This window comes from Brassica rapa, chromosome A09 (genome assembly GCF_000309985.2).
Source record: "Brassica rapa cultivar Chiifu-401-42 chromosome A09, CAAS_Brap_v3.01, whole genome shotgun sequence".
NCBI lineage: Eukaryota > Viridiplantae > Streptophyta > Magnoliopsida > Brassicales > Brassicaceae > Brassica > Brassica rapa.
The window spans coordinates 14,028,993-14,044,761 of NC_024803.2; the positions used below are offsets into that span (position 1 = coordinate 14,028,993).

Here is a 15,769-nt window from a genome sequence, read left to right on the forward strand (position 1 = left end):
ATAAAATAAATATGGTGTTATAAAGTGGCATTAGATTTAGGATTTATTAAAAGCATAAGCTCACCTCAGGAATTAGTCAAAGTATTTTGCCAAAACCTAGGCCCTGTTCGTTTGCTCACCCAGGTGATCCATCTGGGTGAAGATACAAATTGATGTTCGTTTTGTGCATTATAATGCTACATCCAGATGGATCACCCAGCTGAACTTTTAAAAACTCATCTCAAATTCTCACCCAAATGAAGATGAGTCTTGATGGTGCATCTGGATGCAGATGCATCTAGTTCAGTCCAAAATGATAAATGACAAAAATAACCTTTTAAAATCAAAATATTATTTTCAAACCGTAAATTCTATTTTTTTTTGCATATACATTTTTCCGCTATAACCAAAAATGCATTTTCTCGCAAAAACTGAAAAACACATTTTCCCGCCAAAACCGCAAGATGCGTTTTTCCGCAAAAAAAACATAAAACACACATTTTCATAAAAACACATTTTTTGGCTAAACCAGTAAACCGCACTTTTCGACCAAAACCGAAAAAATGCATTTTCCGCCAAAACCCAAAAACGCATATTCCCGCCAAAACTCCAAAAAACATTTTCCGGCCAAAACCGCAAAAAAAAAGCATTTTCCCGCCAAAACCGGAAAAACGCATTTTCTCGCCAAAACCGGAAAATCGCATTTTCCCGCCAAAACCGGAAAATCGCATTTTCCCGCCAAAACCGGAAAATCGCATTTTCCCGCCAAACCGGAAAAATATATTTTCCCACCAAAACCGGAAAAATACTTTTTCCGTCGAAATCGCGAAAAAAACTTTTTCCGCCAAAATCGTGAAAAAAAAACTTTCCCCGTCTAAACCGCAAAAACGTATTTTTCCGCCAAACCCATAAAACATATTTTTCCGCCGAAAATGCACTTTTTCGCGAAAAACACTTAATTTCTCAAAAACCTCAAAAATATTTTCGGCAAAACCGTAAAAATGTTATTTTTCCGCCGAAACGTAAAAAATTATATTTTAATCATTTTATTAACAAGTCCACCTAGATGCAGATGGAAGTTAAAAAATGAAAAGCAAACGAACATAGTTGCATTCAGATGATTCATCTGGATGCATGGACAAAATAAAAAAACGAACAACACCCAGATGGAGCATCTGGATAAGACATCTAGATGGACCATCTGGATGCATCTTCCAGATGTACAAACGAACAGGGCCCTAGTCTCAGTCGAAAAAGCAATATATATTATTTTACCAAAAAACAATATATATTACTTAACTAGACTAATAAATAAAACTATTAAATTGCATGAAATGTGAGTGTCGTGATAGGATTGGGGGGGGGGGGGGGGGGGGGGGGGTTCATTTTCTGAGAAAATAAAAGGTTAACACTCCTTCCACTTAATTATCATTTTAGGTTTATACATATCAACTAAGAAATTTTTAATTTTGTATATTAAAAAAAACATTATTATTTATACACCTAACCATATATCAACCAACAAAAAATACATTATCTTTTCTAGTATCAAAATCTGCATATTATGATTATAAAGTAATTATTGGTTTGAATCTACTTATATCATAGTAATAGAATATAATAGATTATTATTTTCATAATAATATAATGTTTACTTTTTTCAAAAAAATAATATAATTTTACAAAATCCAATTCAAAATAGTTATTTAGCGAATATATCTATTGAAAAATATAATATTATGAAAATAAAATAACAATATTTCATAAAGTTTACTAACAAAAAATTATGGTAAATTATGGTAAAATTTTTAAGCAAATAATAAACTAATTATATATATAATAAAACCAATGTACAAAAATCATATCCAAAAGATAATCAAATAAAAATAAAACAATACTAATTATACTCTAAATACTAACAATAATATTTGTTTAATAATCTTAATCAGTTTGGAAGATACAGTTATTTGAAAAAGTTTTAATAAAAAGTTTTTTTTAAATAATCAATTTCAGAAACAAAATTTAAATTTTCATATTATCTACACCATTAGGTTTAAAAACATATAAAAGGTAAAGATTGTTGATGGAATGACTACAAACGAGATTTTGACGAGTCGAAGCTTCTTTGAAAAAGCTTTGTTGTGGGCTACTTCATTGGAGATGCTCCTCATGTAGGGTCGATTCACGCAACAGTCAACCATATCTGGTCTTCTTTTAAGGCGGGGTCGAAGATTGACATGCATTTCATCGAAAAGAATACGGTGCTGTTTCGTATTGAGAATAGCCAGATGAGAGATCGGGTTCTCAAAAAGAAATACTGGCATATTGCAGATCCTCTGGTCGTTAATGTTTAGTCACCGGAATCTGCTTTGCATCCTCCGGACCTTTCTGCAATGCCTTTGTGGGTTGACCTGAAGGGTGTTCCCAACAATCTTTATTCACACAAAGGCTTGAAGTGTTTGTCTAAGGCAGTTGGAAAATTTGTGAAGCCCCTTACAAGGCATTGATGAAGAGGTGGAGGAAGATATAAAGGAGGAGAATGACAAAGATATTGAGGAGGGGAAAATATTGGAGAGTAAAGCAGATGGAAAGAAGAAACAATCAATGACAGATCCATTGCGGAGTAGGAAGCAAGCAACTGGTTCAGGCCAGAAGCAGAACTGAGGCAAAGTTGTTCGTACCAGAGACTTGATTTTTGCTGACAAACATGGAACCCCAGAAAAAGCTTCCAATAAGAAGTTATGACAATGTTTTTTGCATGGAACATACGTAGATTCAACTTGCCACGCAATTAGAGAGCCCTTAGATCCTGGATACAAGCTGAGAAGCCTTCTTTTGGTTGTTTGGTGGAAACAAGAGTGCAAGAGGACAATCACCAGTGGTGTATGCTTGCAGCTATGCCAACCTGGAACTCCCTTAGGAACTACGCTTATCACCCACTGTGTAGGATATGGGGTTGCTGGAACAATCAAGTCGTGGTAACGCAGCTGCATATGAGCGCACAGGTAATCACATGTGCTATTTAGATTCCGAGCACTGGTGATTAGTTTATATGCTCTGCGGTCTACGCGTTCAATATTGCTGCAAATAGAATGCGCTTGTGGGAAGAACTGAGAGGTGCAAAACCTGCTTATGATCATCTTAATCTTCCTTGGATCTTGATAGGAGACTGTAATGAAACACTGGCATCCAGTGAACATTCTAAGGCTATAGATTGTCGAAGCGATCAAACAGGCATGAGACACTTTCAGGAACCTATGAAAGATTGTTCGGTGATGGATTTGCCTTATACATGCGCCTTATTTACATGGTGGAATAAAAGATTGGAAGTTCCTATAGGCAAGAAACTGGATAGAGCTCTAGTGAATCAGAGCTGGCTGAATCGGTATCCGCTTTCTTTAGCATACTTCGAAGCTGGTGAAAATTCAGATCATGCGCGATGCCTGATACTTCTGGCTAGAGCCCTAAATGAAGCTAGGAAGCCATTTCGATTTTTTAACTATCTGGTGGAGCACAAGTATTTTTGCCTACTATCAAGGAAGTCTGGGACACTACGGATGCAATATATTAATCCAGGACAACTCTATCAAGGTTCCACCAGAAGTTGAAGCTTCTCAAGCAACCGCTCAGAGCGTTAAACAAAACGCTTTATGGGGATCTACCAGCGCGAACATAGCAGGCTTACGAAGAGATGTGTGTATGCCAGAACATGGCACTGCTGGAACCAACGCCTGACAACTTTGCAACTGCAGCTGAGGCAGAAGAGAGATGAAACAAATTGGCTCGCATAGAGGATAAATTTTATAGACAAAAGTCCTGTGTAAGATGGTTGCAAGCAGAAGATCAGTGTACAAAGATCTTTCACGCTGTGGTAGAGACAAGGGCAGCTAAAAACACTATCAGAAGCTCGGTTAATGCCCAAGGTGAAGTTCTTACATCCCTTCATGATATCAAGAAAGAGGTGGTGTCTCATTTCCAAAACTTCCCGCAAAGGACAAGATCCCACAACTGTTGTCATTCCAGTCTCTTCCCTGCAAGATTTACTGACCTACAGATCTTCTAGTGACGAAGAAGCAGTGTTGGCTGGGCCTGTAACTGTGACTGAAATCATGCAGGCTTTGCGCTCTCTCCCGAATGACAAAGTCTCAGGTCCAAATGTTTTTACAAAGGAATTTTTTGTCGCAGCCTGGCCAATCATAGGAAGAGATTTTATAGTTGCAGTGCAGTCGTTCTTCCTATTTGGATTGATGCCGACAGTAGTGAATGCAACCATTCTTTCACTGATCCCTAAGACAACAACTGCTCAGACCATGAAGGAGTACAAGCCCATCGCCTATTGCAACCTTCTCTACAAGGTGATATCCAAGGTACTAGCTAACAGACTCGAGATTATCTTCCCTGCTGCAGTGGAACCCAACCAGTGTGCCTTCATCACAGATAGGTTACTTTTGGAAAATGTCTTACTTGCTTTTGAACTAGTCAATGGATATCACAAGAATACCTCCAAGGAGAAGTGTGCAATCAAATTTGATATTTACAAAGCTTTTGATATGGTAAAGTGGTCCTTCTTCATCTCTGTCCTACATGCTATGGGGCTGCCTACACAGTTTATTCACTTGATTAGACTCTGTATATCAACTGCTGCATTCTCTGTGTCCGTTAATGGAAGCTTAGAAGGTTTCTTCACCAGCACCAGAGACATAAGGCACGGGTTCTCTCTCTCGCCTTATCTATATGTCATCTTCAACAATGTACTGTCCAAGCTCCTTAACAAAGCTGCAGAGGAGGGATAATTTGGCTATCATCCCCAATGTCAAGGCATCAAACTCACACATTTGAGCTTTGCCGATGACATCTTGGTATTTACAAATGGCATATTGATACCACTCAAATTACCATAAGGAGTGTTACTCTCATCAAAAGAGGTTCAGATGTAGTACTTAGGGATCGAATCCACAAGGAGGTAGGGAACAAGTAAATCTAGTGTTTATTAATTCTAAAGGTTGTAAATGTTTAAATGAAATAGCAATAGTAACAAGCGAGTAAGTAATAGATGTAACTTGGCTAGAAATGATATTAGATGCAGGGCCAATATTCAGGTGTTGAAGATTATAATACCTATAGATGCCTAACTGTTGCATGCATGATATATTAGAGCTCATTCGCCTAACGCAGTGATCAGCTGTCGCATGTACCACTGGTTAACAGTCTAGATCTCGTGTCTCACCGGTTAGTATGCAGACACAAGAGAGTGTCGATCGATAGTCTATTAAGACGTCGACCGATACACCTTTGCCAACATCGATCGATTGTCAGTTGAGGACATCGATCGACGGGTTCTAGCCAGGCCTATGCGCGAGTATGAAATGCCCTACTAAGATTATAAATTGGCGGTTAGCCCTCTCTAGCAATCCTAATATGATAGATAGATGTCAGGATGGGATAACAAGGGTGCTTGAATATGCAATCCTATGATCAAGTTCTAGTTAGTAAGGCTAAAACAAGCAATGAATACAAATCTATCATGAATATCACAACAAGGCAGATCTATAGTTTGGGGCTAATCCCACAAACCTATCTGAACCCTGGATCTAACAGTTGAACTACTCAGACATAGCAAAGCAATTCATATCAATAGATAAATAGAAACTCATAGAATAGATGAAAAGAAATAGAAACAAGGAGTTCCAATCACAAGTGATCTTCTCTCTCAAATGAAACTTGTAACAATGATGCCATAAAATTTTAGTTTATCTAATTAATCACAAGCACAAGGTATTGCTAGATATGTATCTCAAACAAGAAGAAATGCACGAAAAAATAATGAGAATACAAGAAAGGATAAGAGAAGTATCATTAATGCAAGAGATAAACAAACAATACCAAGTAAACATCACTTAACAAAACACCTTGTATTACATAAAACAAGGTATCAATGGTGATAAAACGTTTTATTAAGCAAACAATAAAAATATTCAGTATATTGGCTATCCCGTTTGTGTCCCACTGAGAGAGAGAGGTGTGGGTACAGTGGTTTACGAAGTAGAAACTCCCCAAGTTTCGTCGATGTTAGGGATACCCTCTTCTTCATTTAAATAGCTTATTACCGTCGCGATAGAGGGTCTACACTGGGGGTCTGTTTGCAGCAAAGCAGCCCCACAACGAGGGCTGCCCGTGCCTGTTCAGTGTCGTAACATGCTTCGATCCTGTGGTCAACGGAATTCAGAATTTCACCATTTGAGTAGAAGGCCATGATCCAATCGGGAAATTTGAAGTTAATGAATTTAGTAGGGCTCACACCTGAGAAAATTTCTAAAAGTAAGACTCCATAGGAGTAAACATCAGAGGCAGACGAAAGGGTATCCGTTGCTTGTGAGTTCAGGGGCCATATATCCAGGGGTGCCAATGATCACGTGGTGTGTGACTGTGAACCGTGCTCGTAAAGCCGGGCAAGCCCGAAATCTCCCAGGGTTCATATCCTCGTCGACCAGGACATTGCTAGCCTTGATGTCACGGTGTATCACGATCTGTTCCCCTTCCTCGTGGAGATACAGTAAACCAGACGCGATTCCTTTAGCAATGTCAAAACGCATGGTCCATGACAAAACGGTGCCGGTTAATCTAGGTACACTGTGGAGCAAGGAGTCTAGCGAGCCGTTGGGGATATAATCATAAACCAATAACATATTGGCATTACGTTTGCACCATCCTCGAAGTTTGACTAGATTCTTATGGCTTAATCTTCCTAGGCACTCGATCTCTGCAACGAATTCTCTTATACCCTGCTCGCTACCCTCAGTTATCTTCTTGACTGTGATTCGATCAGACAGAGATGAAGAGAGGCTTCCTCTGAAGACGGTTCCAAACCCTCCGGATCCGATAATCCGCTCCTCGCTGAATCCATCAGTTGCAGAATGCAGCTCTTTGTATCTCATTCTGTGGGGGTGGTTGACTTCCCAATCTTCTAGAGTCTCTCCTCGCTTCTTGTAGATGAAGAAGTAGGCTAGTAACGCAATCAATATCAGCGTAACTGCCGATACAGCCACAATCAGACCAATTTCCTTAGAACTGTAAGCACTCTTCTCTGACGTATTCGTAGGCGGACGAGGAAGGTCGGAGAGATTGAGCTTAGTTGCCACGGGATGTTCTCCGCCACTAGAAAAACTCCACCCCATGATATAGTGCGCACTTGAACGTTCACCTTTCCCGGTTGCTGCCGTAAAACCAACGTACATCTCTTCTTCAATGATCCGGGACAACTTGGGAACCGGTCGCGAGATCATTGGCCTCACCGGACTAGGAGCATTTCCGCAGGGTAGACCGTTATGTTCAGTAATTTTGTGTTTCCGTCATACAATATATCCGCTTTGACGGGTTCTCCCGTTTGGAGTAACAATTCTTTCTTCTGCTCCCTTTTGTAAAACAGGACAGGTCCTTCAAAATCGGATTGTAGACTATTGAAATTGACCCGACATGGTTTCCCATTCTGTGAGAACCATCCTTGAACCCTTGAATCGTGTCGAATTCAACCGCGAAAACATGATTTCTCGGGTTTCCGTTAGTGATATTGTTGAGAAGTCCCATATACTGTCCGGAACCTGCTCTCCTACGATACGGGGTCGGAGATAGCGTAAAGGTGAACCCATAGCCTCCTTCTTTGGAGCTTGTAGGGTTTATCGCAAAGACGATACATGTGCTGAAGGAACGAACGCTTGCATTTATGTGCTACTCCAGTAACCTCACCGCCTTCCGGTAGAAAGTTGTACCAATAGTGTTTGGTTTTTGGTCAGTAAGCCTGAGCAGTCCGTTAGGTTGGACCGTAGCATCTGCTTCTATCCGAATCTCCGATTGCCTTCTACTGAAACTTCAGGGAATAAACTCTGTTTTTGTTCTCTGACTCCGGACAGGGATGGTCAGAAGAAATACGTCCACCAGCAGGAGCATGACTGATCTTGAACTACCCATATGTAGCGAGAGAAGAAAAACAGACGACAAAGAACTTCTATTTGTTATACAAGAAATCGCTCCTCTTTTGCGTAAAGAAATTTCTGTGTGGTTAAATTTGTATTCGAAAGGAACACGTGCAGAAATTTTATACGTATTATTTTTCCATTAAAAGAATTGTAGTTGAGAAAAATGCTCCCATGCACTTTTACCAACGAAAGTCTTTACACTGAGGTTTTTTAAAAGCACACGTCCCCCTCATCCTGTACTTTTTTCTAATCCGAGTAAAAAATCCTGCAATCTCTACCTACCTTTTCAAACTGCTTCCCCATTTTAGCAATATCCACCAGACTATTCCCGGAAACCACCTTCTAACCGCTGGACACTAGTCCTCGCAGGCGACGGAGGAAGTAGTCTCCCGGAGAAAGAGTTGGTACACTATGGAGATCTTTACCACGAGTCCCCTCTCTTGGCCGACTGTAGAGGTATCTGTTCTGACTTCCGGTGATTACCGGAGCTGAACCCGAAGCCTCTCCATTCCCTAGCTACTATTGAAGTTGAAGGGTTTCCTTACTTCTAGAGCTACCAAAACCACCGGCTTATTCCACACCCAACAAGCACTACAACTCCGACATGACAAGCAAAAGACTCTCTATAGCTGAGAAAGGCAAAGGGCTGGTCTCAGAACCCTACCAAGCATCACGGAAAGCTAGAGTGCAAGTACAAGCGCCTGACAACTCTTACCTTATCTTGAAGCACTCCCTCACGATTGTGGGAAAAGTCACAAACCCTTCCGCCCAGAAAGTCTGGTCCTTAATCCCATTCTTCACTGAAAAATGGAGTAACGGACGCAGACCCGAGGCTCCGATCTGGGCCAAGGGATGTTCCAGTTCCAGTTCAATGATGAAGCAGACCTGCTAGAGGTACTAGATAAAAGACCGTACCAATACGCAAAATGGATGGTTATTTTCCAAAGATGGGAACCAACGACAACTCCAAACTTCCCAAGCCTCATACCTTTTTGGATAAAAGTCCAAGGAATTCCTCTCCACCTTTGGACTGAAGAGGCTATTCAGGGAATAGGGAAAGACATCGGAATCTTTGAGGAAGCAGAGATCACTTCACTGAATGTCCGCATGCGAGTCCATGTAAATGGACGTCTCCCGCTGATCACTAGCTCTGTGCTGAAATACCCGAATGGAGATGAAGTGGTAGCTAATTTGGTCTATGAGAGGATCGAAAAACATTGCTCCTGCTGCTTTAGACTTGACCATGAACTCCGCGACTATTTAAAAGCTAAAGCAGCAAAGCGTGAAGCTCAAGCATCGGGCTCAGACAACCCTCGAGACCGATCCCAGGCGGCGAGCTCCTCTGGAAGACACTCACGGCAATACCAGCAAAGAACAGCTACCACAAACCCTGGGAGATCCGAGAACTTTGATCGCAACAATGGCTATCAACACAACCGTGAGACTAGACATAACATGTGGTATAATGAGAGCCACATGCTCAATTTGAGAAGTAATAGGGATTCCTATGAAAAAGCCACAGCTCCTCGCAACAGCCACAACAGACGATACCAACCCTATGCTCAAGAAAGGAATAATTTGAGAAGTGCAACATACCAAGAAATATACAGACCGGTGCAGAGAACAAGCAATCAATCTCCCCCACCACCACCACTCCCGGTGCGCGACAGGCTCTCGCTTAGGCCACCAGTGAGAACAGAACCTGACCATGGTGAATCTAGCTTCTGTCAAAACTCTAACCCAAACCACTCAAAGGGGGTTCCTTTCCATGAGACACAACTAGAAGTCCCAGCTGAAGCTTTGAATGTTGCAAGGGAAGAACTCAGGGATGTTATGGTACAATATACCTCATGTGTTGACCCATCGGAGAGTGCAGCTCGAAAGGAGAGACTGCGGCAAGCTGAGGAAAATGAGCAAATAGAGGAATCGATAGCTCTAATGGCGCGTGCTACTTTTGCTAGCCAGAACAAACAGAGACAACAGAATCCGGAACCCATTCCAACAGCCCTGAAAGAACTTCAGCGCTCCTCCGCCTAAGCTCACCAGTTCCCCCACCAAACCCACCAGGAAAAAGCCCCGACAAAAGTACAAGAAGAGCTTCAGCTTTAGTTCGACTAGGCCATCCACCCCAGGAAGCTGGCCTCCCCTCTGACCAGGACATGGCTTGCCGCAAGCCAGGAAGACCTCATGGAACTAAGAAGGTATCAAACAGCCCAAAGACTTTAACGGGAGCTAGCTCGCGCAAACGCAAGGTCCAACAGACACAAGCCCCCCCCCCCCCTTGTAGACGGAAGCTCACGACTCAAACTAGCAATGAAGATGCTGCAGGGCCCTCTCGCATGAAGATAGGAGACATGAAGATAGGAGGCTCCCAAGAGGGCAGCAAACAAAAATCAAGCTCCACCAACTCAGAGAATCAACCTATTTACAATATGATCCCGACAACATCAAAACAAAAGAAGACGGAGAAGAATTCGGAATCCGTCAACTCTCGTTCCTTAAAGATTGTAAGCTGGAACTGTCAAGTTTTGTGGAATCCCTTGACAGTTCAACGGTTACGGGAGCTCAAAAAAAGCATCAACCCGGACATCATCTTCCTCATGGAGAAAAAAAAACCCAACAGCTTTGTTTTGGAAAAATTTGAGCAGTTAGGCTATGAATTTCATGATTTAGTACCACCCTCGGGACATGGAGCAGGTGGGCTTGCCCTGTTTTGGAAACAGGAAGTGAACCTCGAAGTCTTAGATGCTACTCCGAACCTGTTTGATACTTGTATTGAGCTCGAGGGCAAACCCTTTTTTGCTTCCTTTGTGTATGGAGATAATGATAGATTTATGAGGAAACACCTTTCTTTCGGATTTACGGGACGCTCCTTGGTTTATCACGGGAGATTTTAATGACTTACTGAGCAATGAAGAGAAAGAAGGCGGCCCTGAAAGACCGGAAGGCTCTTTTTCAGACATGAGAACCTTCTTTGCAGAAGGAGATTTATTTGACCTACAGCATTCGGGGGATTCCCTATCTTGGCGAGGTCAGCATGGAGAACACTTTGTTCGCTGTAGACTGGACCGAGCTGCTGCAAACTCTAACTGGGCTGAACGATACCCAACAGCAAGATGCATGTACTTAGCCTACGAGGGATCCGATCACAGACCACTTATCTCGGTCTTTGTACCGGGAAAGAAGAGACGACCGGGTTTGTTCAGATACGACCGGTGACTCAAGGACAATACAGAGGTTACAAAACTTATTGAAGCTGCCTGGGCAGAGGCTACAAACCTCCCAGTTACAGAGCGTATAAAATTGGTCCAGGGCATCATCTCACGATGGCACAAGGAAAAGCAAGCTAATAGTCGGCTATTAATAGAACAGAAACTGTGGGAACGGGAGGAATCCCAATCAAGCACTCTAAACGACACTCAGCTGATCCATCGGGTTACTGAGGAACTGAAGAGGGCTTACAAGGCAGAGGAAGCTTACTGGAGACAAAGAAGTAGATTACTTTGGCTACGGTTGGGAGATTGCAACTCTGGGTTTTTTCATGCTGCCACAAAGAACCGGAACGAGCCAACGCCTTCACTGTGATTGAGGACAGTGAGGGAAACCAGGTCTTCCAAGAAGAACAGATCGCACAAGTTATAGTTCAATACTTTGGATCACTCTTCACATCCCTGTTTGGTGATCAGGCCGATATCGCTTGTGTCGTGGACAAAGCCTTGCAGCCTATCATCACAGACAACGAGAATGAGAAACTGATCCTGGTACCAACCTCGGAAGAGATTAAAGCTGTGGTTTTTTCCATTCACTCAGACAAAGCACCCGGACCGGATGGCTTCTCAGTCGGGTTCTTCCATATCCATTGGGAAGCAATTGGAGCTGACATAGTCAAAGAGATCCGAAAATTCTTCGAAACAAGCCATTTACCCCCGACCATGAATGAGACATTCATCCGCCTTATCCCGAAGATTCAGAGCCCGAAGACAGTTTCAGATTATAGGCCGATAGCTCTTTTCAATGTCTACTACAAGATCATCTCCAAAATCCTCACAAAGAGATTGCAACCACTTCTCCCGACCATCATCTCCGAGAACCAATCCGCCTTTGTGCCCGGGAGAGTGATCTCTGATAACGTATTGATCACCCATGAAGTCCTATACTTCCTTCAGCACTCCAAGGCAGAAAAAAGATGCTCTATGGCGGTTAAAACCGACATGAGTAAAGCATATGATAGGCTCGAGTGGGAGTTTATCCGGCTGGTCTTTGAGAGGTTGGGATTCCACCCTCAATGGATTTTTTGGATAATGGAATGTGTTTCTTCTGTTACATACGCCTTCCTCATCAACGGCTCGCTTAGAGGAATGGTTAAACCGAGCCGAGGCATCCGTCAAGGAGACCCTCTCTCACCCTACATCTTCATCCTTTGTAGTGAAGTGCTCTCGGGACTATGTAATAGAGCTCAAGATACTGGTCAGCTGACCGTCGCACGGGGTTGTCCCCAAGTGAACCACCTCCTATTCACGGACGACACCATGTTCTTCGCTAAGGCCAACAAGGACAACACACTAGCTCTAAAAGAGATCCTCCAACAATACGAGCTGGCGTTGAGGTAGTCAATCAATACAACCAAGTCTTCCATCAACTTTTCAAGGAAAGCGCCCCTCTCTCTGAAGAACATGATAAAGGACTGCATCCAGATTCCTAAAGAGGGAGGCATCGGTAAATACTTGGGGCTTCCCGAGCACTTCGGCTGCAAGAAGAGAGACCTCTTCACTTCCATAGTGGACAGGATCAAGACCAAGGTCAGCGGTTGGTTGAATAAATTTATCAGCACGGCCGGCAAGATGGTCATGACCAAGAGCGTCCTAACTCCTATTCCAACACATGCTATGATGTGCTTTAAACTGCCATGCTCTCTCTGCACGCGCATACAATCTGTGGTGACCAGATTCTGGTGGGATGGAGGAAGCGGGAGTAGAAAATGGCATGGGTATCATGGGATAGAATGACGAAATCCAAACAGAAAGGAGGGCTGGGCTTTCAAGACTTTGAGAGCTTCAATGATGCTTTCTTAGCGAAGCTAAGCTGGCGCCTACACCACAACCCATCGGGACTTTTGAGCAGAGTACTCATGGGAAAATATTGTGGCGACACACCTTTCCTACAAGTCGAACATAGAGCAGCGGAATCACACGGCTGGAAAGGGATTTTGATAGGCAGAGACCTAATGCTGAGCAATGCAGGATGGGCGATTGGCAACGGGGAGTACGTTAACATTTGGACTAACCTTGGCTTAGCCACTCCTCCCAAATACGACCTATGGGTCCAGCACCACAGCAGTACGCCGAATGGACAGTAAAACAACTCATGATGCCAAACGGAATTGAATGGAACAGAGCTACTATCCAACAGGTCCTTCCACACGAGGAGGAGAGGATTCTCAGCCTAAAACCAAGCAAGACAGGAGCCCCTGACAAACTCATTTGGCTCGGCACATGCTCCGGCATCTACACGACAAAGACTGGCTACCATAAGGCCCTAGAGTTAGTGGAAACAGCTGCAACACCTGCTGCGACTGCGGCCATAGACTGGGAAAAAGGAATTTGGAACTTGCAAACGGCACCTAAGATCAAACTCTTCCTCTGGAAGATTTTTCAGCGGGCTCTCCCAGTCGGCGAACTTCTTGCTGTGAGGAATATTGGTACCACTCAGAACTGCACTCGATGTGATACAGTTGAATCTATCAACCACCTTTTCTTTCATTGTGAGTTCGCAAGAAAGGTTTGGAGACTTGCACTCTTCTCTACTTGCTTTGATTCTAGAGGTTTGCTAGATTTAGCTACAGAGTGGCAACACCTATGTACCCTCAAGTGCCTCCCACCGGTGGGAGTGGCGACAGGACCGCTAGCACCTTGGATCTTGTGGTCCCTTTGGCTTGCCAGGAACAACCGTATTTTCAACAATAAGGACGCCACCCCCGAGGAAGTGATCACGAAAGCCACTGCCGCGGCACATGAATGGCTACAGGAACAGAAGGCGGATGACAAGCCAAAGACCAACCCACCAAGGCAGAGTCTCCCCTACCCGAACTCCACTATTCTCCATTCTGATGCAGCTTGGCGGGGAGACCTCCATTTGGCGGGACTGGGGTGGACTATCGATGAGGAAGACCAGACTAGTTCATTTATGTCCCACTGTCACTATGTTAACTCTCCACTGGTAGCTGAGGGACTAGCGCTACGTGAAGCTTTAAGCTGCTGCATCGCCAAGGGTCTCCGGCGTATACTGTGCAAATCTGACTCACTGAGACTTATTAGAGCTCTCCACGATGAAGCCCCTGTCTCAGAAATTTATGGCATTGTCGCTGACATTTTAAATCTATCGCTTGCTTTTGATTTTGTTTCATTTGCTTGGACTCAGCGATCGGAAAATAAGGCTGCCGATGCTTTAGCAAGGCAAGCTTTATGAACCTTGGATCCTAAGTCTTGAATGAAAGTAGTGTTACAAAAAAAAAAGAATTGTAGTTAGGACTAGGCTTGCGCATTTCCGGTATTGGTTAAATATTTTAGAGAAATTACTTAAAATGACTCTAATTAATCATAAAATGACTAGACTAACTCATATAATTTTGAAATTACTAGATTAACTCTTGAAGCATGCAAATTTACGATTTTGCCATTATATGCTAATTAAAAAAAACTATATTTAATATTATAAGAAAGAAAAAAAGGCAAACACTTAGGGCGAAACGCTCTCCTCGTCTTCTCCTTCACCTCCATCTCCAATGGTCCCTTTTCCCTCAAAACAGGCTCCGTCTCCGTCACCAGCGTGACTCGACTTTGTCTCCGCCATCCTCCACGATAAATCACCTTCTTCTCTTCCTACTCGACAAACCCGAAACCGATTTCACCGCAGTCACATCCGGCTTCAACTACAAGTTACTCTAATCTATGAGTCTTTAATCTATGCTATTCGAGTTGTTGTTGTCATAGATTAATTGATTGCATGTTGAAATTTTGGAACCCTAATTCCCAGTTTCATCTAACTGACTTTCAGATCTGTTAATTGTATTTGATAATTAGCATTTACTGTCTGTTTTTATTTAAAGTTGTATAAACTAGTGACTTGGTTTCGGATTGTTTAAAATTGTTTCCTCTTAGGATCTAATGAGATACATACGTGATATTGGGAAGAAAATTGCAACAGTTCCAGGATAACTTTTCTTGGAAGAGAAACAACTGTTTCTTGGTGAAACAGTTCGGCAAAGGGAATGCTAAGGTTTTATTTAGCAAAGAGAGCAACAACCTCTGCAAACTCAACTCTTACAAGCACTCTGGTAACACACAACTCTTTTATTTTCCTTAAAATTCTTGTTAATTTGTTGGATAAAATGTTGTTTATGGACACAAGTATTGCCTTTAGGTAGTACACATTCTAAAGTTTGGATCTTTTGTTGGTTTACATGTGATTAACGGTTGATCTTTTTGCTTTGATTTCAGGTTTGGCGTACAAGAAGACAATGACCATTCAGGTAGCTGACAAGGAGCAAGGCGTGGTACTTGGAACCACCAAGACAAAGACAAAGAAACAAAACAATCTTAAGCTCTATGTTAACAAGTCTATAGGCTATAAAGATTTTTCATGGACAGTTGAGTTTCTTGCTTGCAACACCTCCATTGTTATGTTCTTTTCTCAAAATGATATTAAGAAAAAATAGTAAGCTGGTTGCTGTCCACATTCCTTGTTAGCAGACAACTAATACTAGTAGCTGCTCTTTGATCATATGATATTTTGAATCAAATTCATCGATAGTAATAACT

General features: G+C 42.5%; 1 protein-coding gene and 1 pseudogene across 2 annotated transcripts; one reads left to right on the plus strand and one right to left on the minus strand.

The window, feature by feature from the left end:
• Nucleotides 1–5,541: 5,541 nt before the first annotated feature.
• LOC103839735 lies at nucleotides 5,542–7,944 on the minus strand (annotated as a pseudogene).
• On the plus strand, nucleotides 7,272–15,758 carry LOC108870480. Of its 2 annotated transcripts, XM_033280950.1 has the most exons (3): nucleotides 7,272–14,886; nucleotides 15,110–15,285; nucleotides 15,449–15,758. In XM_033280950.1, the coding sequence occupies exon 1, from the start codon at nucleotides 8,805–8,807 to the stop codon at nucleotides 9,987–9,989; it is 1,185 nt and encodes a 394-aa protein (XP_033136841.1). In that variant the 5' UTR covers nucleotides 7,272–8,804; the 3' UTR covers nucleotides 9,990–14,886; nucleotides 15,110–15,285; nucleotides 15,449–15,758. The 2 variants fall into 2 exon arrangements, with proteins under 2 accessions (XP_033136841.1, XP_033136840.1); XM_033280949.1 differs by having other exon boundaries at nucleotides 7,272–15,285; nucleotides 15,449–15,755.
• The last annotated feature ends 11 nt before the right edge of the window (nucleotides 15,759–15,769 follow it).